The 6,794-nt window shown below is 48.2% G+C and overlaps 1 protein-coding gene across 1 annotated transcript; it reads left to right on the forward strand.

Moving 5' to 3' along the window:
* Window positions 1–417: 417 nt before the first annotated feature.
* On the forward strand, window positions 418–6,468 carry GPR83 (G protein-coupled receptor 83; the record flags this gene model as incomplete). The annotated part of the gene is made up of 4 exons (XM_081964395.1): window positions 418–789; window positions 2,546–2,671; window positions 3,711–3,844; window positions 5,871–6,468. 4 exons carry the CDS (start codon window positions 418–420, stop codon window positions 6,466–6,468), a joined length of 1,230 nt encoding a protein of 409 aa, XP_081820521.1.
* Window positions 6,469–6,794: the final 326 nt, after the last annotated feature.

The raw sequence follows: 6,794 nt of genomic DNA on the forward strand, positions 1-6,794 counted from the left end.
TCAGGCAAAGCAGGCGTCCAGCGCAGCCTGGCTTCCGAGAAACAGGACGTGGAAGGAGAAAACCTGGGGAAGGACTTGCTTGCCTCCTAAGCCTTTCCTTCTTCGTCCGTGGCTTTGATTGCTGGGGAAAACTGATCAGCCTGGAGGAACCGAAGGCAAACTCCACACTTTTGAAGACCTCTGGGGAGACAGGAAGCAGGCAAATCTAGTGGAAATTAAAAGAAAACAGTAACTCTAACAGGAACTTAAGAGGAAGGAAACAATCACCATTCCAGGCTGGATCTGAAAAATCTGGAGGAGCCTTCAGTTCACGACAGGTACTAAAAGGGGAGAAGTTGGAAGAAGGGGGACATCCCTCCAGGTCCCCTTGATTCTGGAGAGAAGAAAACTTTTATGTTGCTTTCTCTTCTGCCAGCCATGAACAGACACATGTGGTTCTCTTCCCCACACGTGTCCAAGTCACTCCGTTGGGTGGGGAGATCCAACAGCACCAACTCCACCCTCTTTCCATTCCACAATCGGTCCTCCTTCCAGGAGGACCTGGGGGTAAAGCCCACGGGAGAATTCGACAGCGGCACCGGTTACAAAGAGGAATCGCAGAGCCAGGCGGTGAAAGCTCTCCTGATCGCAGCTTATTCGGCCATTATTTGCATCTCGCTTTTGGGCAATGTTGTGGTGTGCCACGTGGTGGTGAAGAGCAAGAGGATGCCCTCAGCCACCAGCCTTTTCATCGTCAACTTGGCTGCAGCCGATATCCTGATCACCCTCCTGAATACACCTTTCACCCTGGTAAGCAACCCTGGTCCCACCGTTGCCTTCTTAAAGAGCCCCCCTCCCCTCCAATGCAGACTCCTCCGTGTTAAGACCGGTCGATTGGGCCAATCGCTGGGGCTCAGGACTCGCCAGGGAAAGTTCTAGAGAAGTCCAATGGATTTGGGGTCCTTCCTTCCTTTTTGCCCAAGGCGCTCGGACTTAAAGCGTGGGAAAAGCACGTCAGCTCTGAAAGAGTGTTTTGTCTGCCCAACTCCTTCCTAGGGCAGGAGACTGTGAGATCAGGAAAGAGGTAGCCCTGAGAAATTGTTGAAACCTCCTGGATTTGCCTTGTTCTGCTTTGTTCAAGTCCATCATCCAGCCCATCTCATTATACTCACAAGTATACCCTTCAAAGAGCAGAGGGGCATGGATGAGAAAGAGAGTCTGGAAGAGGGTGGGCCTTCAAAGTTGAAGCCGTGATGTGTTTTCTTGAGGAGAATGATGGGGCTTAAGATCCTACACACTTGGAAGCCATTGGGCTGTGTAAAGTTGCTCCAGGCATGTTCTTTGCAGACATTGTGTTATGCTGAAGCCATTCCAGAAACATTATTCCCCCCCCATGGAATTCTCCTCCCAATTCCCACCCCCACCAAAAACTCCCCAGCAGCTTAGGATGCCCACTTGCTCCTTCTCTTGAGTGCACCTGAGCACTGCAAGTTAACATGGCATCCTAAAGATGTGAAGGTCCTTTCTTTCTAGAGATGTTTGAGTTTGTTTGCTTGAATAGCTGTAACAACAGCCTATGAAATCTGGTGGGTTGGGTTCACACCCAACACCGGGGGTGAGTTCCTGAGCCGGTTAGTACCGGTTCGCTGTCTGCGCACTTTGCACATGCGCCAGCCATGCATTGCTTGCGCATGCACATTTGACTAAAAATTGCTCTGCGCATGTGCAGAACCATGCTGGCAATGGTAGAAGACACTGGAGAACCGGTTCGGGGACGTGTCAGGCCTGGGTCGCTGTCGGTTCTGCGGCCCAGGTCTGAATTCTACTACCAATTCGGCCTAACGGGCCAAACCGGCAGGAACCCCCCTCTGCCAAACACCCAGATGCACAAAACAACTTGCTTAGCGCACAGGCAATGCATTCTTCACCAAGGTCTGAGCTACGTCACCTGGGATCAATCCGTGTTCAATAGTTCAATCAATTAACGAGTGGGTGGGTTTCTCTCAACCTGTTGCATTACAAGCTACCCATTTTAACAGAGTCCAGTTAATTCAGCGATCAGTTGAGTTGAGTTGCTCAGCTGTTCTCTCCAGCCTAATGTACCCAATACGTCTATTGTGAGAAGACTTTTAACACAGAGGTTCCCCACCCCCGGGCCATGCATGCCCCACTACTGGGCTGTGGCTCGTTTGGAGTCGGCCACAGAAGCAGTGGGCATGCACACCTGTGGACACAGCTGCACTTGTGTGAGAAACGGGTGAGTGTACATGTATGCGCAGCTCCATTTGCCCGAGTGGCAGGGGATGAGCAGCTGATGTGCATGTCTGCCACATGTGCAAATGGGGATACGTGTGAACCTGCTGCTCGTGCGAAACCATCCTTTTTCCTCCCCCTCCCCCAGCCCCCTGCTGGTCCGCAAAGCCAAAAAGGTTAGAGGGGAGGCTGCTGTACCATCAGGGGAAAGTGTGCCCACGGCCTGGCTTCTGCTGCAGGAGAGACATGGGACAATCCCAAGAGGAGCCTGCCTTAGACCTGACTCTAGGCAGAGCCTACCTTTCTCTTCTAGGTGCGATTTGTCAGCAGTACCTGGGTTTTTGGAAAGCCAATGTGCCATATAAGTCGCTTTGTCCAGTATTGCTCCATCCACGTGTCCGCACTGACCTTTGCCGCCATTGCTCTGGACCGCCACCAGGTAAGGGCCTCTCTAGATTCTCTTCTCTTGGGAACTACCGTATTTTTCGGACTATAAGAGTATAAAACACACCAAGATTTTGAAGAGGTAAATTTTAAAAAAAGGTTTTTGCCCCCCCCCCACACACATTCTAAGCCATCATGATATATACATATAAAAGTAGGCAGGCAGGCAGGCAGGCAGGCGGGCGGGCGGGCGGGCAAGGAAGGAAGGCAGGCAGGCAGGCAGGCAGGCAGGCAGGCAAGGAAGAAAGCAAGGCACGCAGGGAAGGAAGAAAGGAAGGCAAGGCAGGCAGGCAGGCAGGCAGACAGTTAAGGAAGGAAGGAAGGAAGGAAGGAAGGAAGGAAGGAAGGAAGGAAGGCAAGCAGGCAGGCAGGCAGGCAGGCAGGCAAGGAAGGAAGGAAGCAGACAGGCAGGCAGGCAGGTAGGCAGGCAGTCAGTCAAGGAAGAAAGGAAGGCACGCAGGGAAGGAAGAAAGGAAGGCAAGGCAGGCAGGCAGGCAGACAGTTAAGGAAGGAAGGAAGGAAGGCAGGCAGGCAGGCAGTCAAGGAAGAAAGGAAGGCACGCAGGGAAGGAAGGAAGGAAGGCAAGGCAGGCAGGCAGGCAGACAGTTAAGGAAGGAAGGAAGGAAGGAAAGAAGGAAGGAAGGAAGGAAGGAAGGCAAGCAGGCAGTCAGGCAGGCAGTCAGGCAGGCAGGCAGGCAGGCAGTTTTGAACGTTTTTAACCGAGGCCAAGCAGAATCACATTTGCTGATTTTGCCTCTTTACTGACCCCAAACTCAAACTTAGTTCTGCATTAAGAGAATATTTCATTCTGCAGCTGGAATAAATGATGCAGCTGCAGCTGGGGAAGGGAAGGCATCCCACGTCAGACACCAGGAGATGCTGATTATTAGCAGAAGATTGAAATGAACTTGCCCTGAAGTGCTGACCATCAGGGGCATCCCAGAGGCCGGGCACCATTAGACACCCCTTTTGGGCTACCTGGTTGGGTGCTTGTGGAGGTTTCAGCCTGCTTAACTCTGACTTCCCTTTTTTAGGTTATAATGCATCCCTTCAAGCCCCGAATGTCCCTCGTGAAGGGAGGGCTGTGCATCCTGGTCATTTGGGTGATGGCCAGCTGCTTCTCGCTGCCCTACGCCATCTACCAGAACCTTGTCAGGCTGCCTTATGGGTAAGATTGACCAAGATCACCCAAGAGAAAAAGGAAGGCCTCTCATCCTCCTCCACTCTGGACATCAGAAATGATGAACAAGGCCTGGGGAGGGATTGAAACCTTCCCCCTTTTGTGTGCCGTCCACATGCCGCTTCCACGGGGGAGAGACTTGGACTGTGGCACTGTACTGGCCGTTGTGCAGGTTTTGACGTACACCCTTCTGACATGCCTGTCTTGCTTATGATTCTGTGTCGTGTTTGGCATTTCCGAGAATGCATCAGAGGTGGGATTCAGCAGGTTCTGACCAGTTCTGGAGAAGAGGAAGCAGAAATTTTGAGTAGTTCGGAGAACCAGTAAATAGCACCTCTGGCTGGCCCCGCCCCCATCTATTCTAAACCTCAGGTGTTTCCTAGGAATCAAGACTGTCCCAAAGGCACATGCTTGCGTGTGCGCACACACACTCACTCTATGTGTATAGGTAAAGGTTCCCCTTGCACATATGTGCCAGTCCTTCCTGACTCTAGGGGGCGGTGCTCATCACGATTTCAAAGCCGAAGAGCCAGCGCTGTTTGAAGACGTCTCCGTGGTCATGTGGCCGGCATGATTAAACGCTGAAGGCGCACAAAGTGCTGTTTTGCTACTTGCATTTTTACATGCTTTCGAACTGCTAGGTTGGCAGAAGCTGGGACAAGTCACGGGAGCTCACTCCGTTACATGGCGCTAGGGATTCAAACTGCCGAACTGCCAACCTTTCTGATCAACAAGCTCAGCGTCTTAGCCACTGAGCTACCGCGTCCCTCTGTGTGTATATATATATATATATATATATATATATATATATATATATATATATATATATATATATATATATATATATATATATATATATATATATATATATATTCGTAGATTTTCACGGGTGTAGGTATGCTGGTTTTGTTGTATTCGGGTCTTTTCCCGTGTAAGGTTGAGATTGTCTTTGCAACGTTTCGGCAGGATCTCACCTGCCATCTTCAAGCTGTGGGCTTTTTAAGGTGTGATCCTGCCGAAACGTTGCAAAGACAATCTCAACCTTACACGGGAAAAGACCCGAATACAACAAAACCGCATATATATATATATATATATATACATACATACATACATACATACATACATACATACATACATACATACATACATACATACATACATACATACATATATATATATATATATATATATATATATATATATATATATCCATAAATTTCCATAAAACATCTTGAATGGTTTAACAGTCAAAGTTAAACCCAATAATGTTTTAAAAATTAACATACGAATGGATGGAAAAATACAAGTATAGTCTGCCTTATAATTCACACATCATTGCTACATATTTGCTAAGTGCATGCTTCAAAATAATTTGGAAGTTAACGCAATTGCTTGTTCCCTGTTTCAAAAGAGGTTATGCAATTTCCCCTCCCTGTTTTTTCAAGCTTTTACACAAACCTGAAAGAAAGATAATTCCTGCTTGAAGGAATTCAGTCATAAAAGATTCTTTCTGGGTGGCTTTTTCTCCCAGCCTTCTGCTATGTTCATGAAAGATCAAAAAGCATTTCTTCCAAATAATCTGCAAATCATGGACAGCTCTCCTTTATCCCGACAGATTCCAAGCTGAGATCCAATCAGTAAAAAAATTGATAACAATCAAGCAATACAATTAAACCGTTTGGCTCATTGACTCTAACAAGGTACGAATAACAATTTAAAAAATAATTTCATCTAAGTATTAGTATCCTTGCTTTTAAAAATTGCTTGTGCCTCAATTAACTTTGTCCACCAAATAATTTTGGCCAAAAATCTTTACAAAAGGTTACTTTTGCCAGTAGCATCTTGGCAACTTGCCCGATTCGTCTGAACTGGTGAGCTGATGAGATGAGCTGTATTGTCCATCCCCTTTCAAACAGAAAATGAGAGAAGATAGAAAGGACCTTGATCATATACTTTCAAAGGGCAACAACGTCTTCCACTAAAAATGGCTTTCTCTCCTTCTGTGTTCCAGAAACAGGACCATCCGTAAGGCCTGCCTTTCCAGCTTCCCTCCTCCGACAGATCTCTACTGGAAGTACCTGGACTTGGCCACTTTTGTGCTTATGTATCTTCTGCCTTTGTCAGTGATCTCTGTCACTTATATATCGGTGGCCAAGAAACTCTGGATGAGGAACGCCATTGGCGACGTGACGGTGGACCAATACTACGCCCACCAGCGGAAAAAGAAGATGAGCCTGAAAATGTTGGTGGTGGTCGTGATCGTCTTTGGCATCTGCTGGTTCCCCCTGAATTGCTACTTGATCCTCATGTCCAGCCAAGCCATCGATCACCACAATGGCCTTTACTTTGCTTTCCACTGGTTTGCCATGAGTAGTGCCTGCTACAACCCCTTCATTTACTGCTGGCTGAACGAAGGTTTCCGCACAGAATTCAGGGCCCTGCTGGGAATGTGCTGTAAGAAGTCCGTATCGGCTGACTTCAGGCTCAGCTGGGATGGCAATTATGGCGGCAAACAAGAGGCCGCCACTCAGCGGACAAGGAAGTCATCTCACAGGAACTCTGCACAGACCGACATCTCTATTATCGAGCTGATCGCAACAGGAAGCTAGGAGGAGGCTCGAAGGTGGAATGAAGCAGCCTCACTCTGGTTTACTAACAGTTCTATAGTTACCATATTGTTTGAACTATAAGACGCACCGGTGTATAAGACGCACCAAGATTTCAAAGAGGTAAGTAAGAAAAAAAAGTTTTTGTCCTCCTCGGACCCAGGAGCACTCTGCAGGCTTCAGAGTTGCTGGGGGGAAGGGGAAAACGCCCCCGTTTTTCACCAAAAGAGGGGCACTTTGTCCTTCCCCCAGCCCTACTGAAGCTTGCAGAGTGCTTCTGGAGGGTGGGGGAAGGCAAAAAACCCTGTTTTTGTAAATAATGGTCTGTT

This window comes from Natrix helvetica (assembly GCF_964273705.1).
Source record: "Natrix helvetica genome assembly, chromosome: 11".
In the NCBI taxonomy this organism is placed as follows: Eukaryota; Metazoa; Chordata; class Lepidosauria; order Squamata; family Natricidae; genus Natrix; species Natrix helvetica.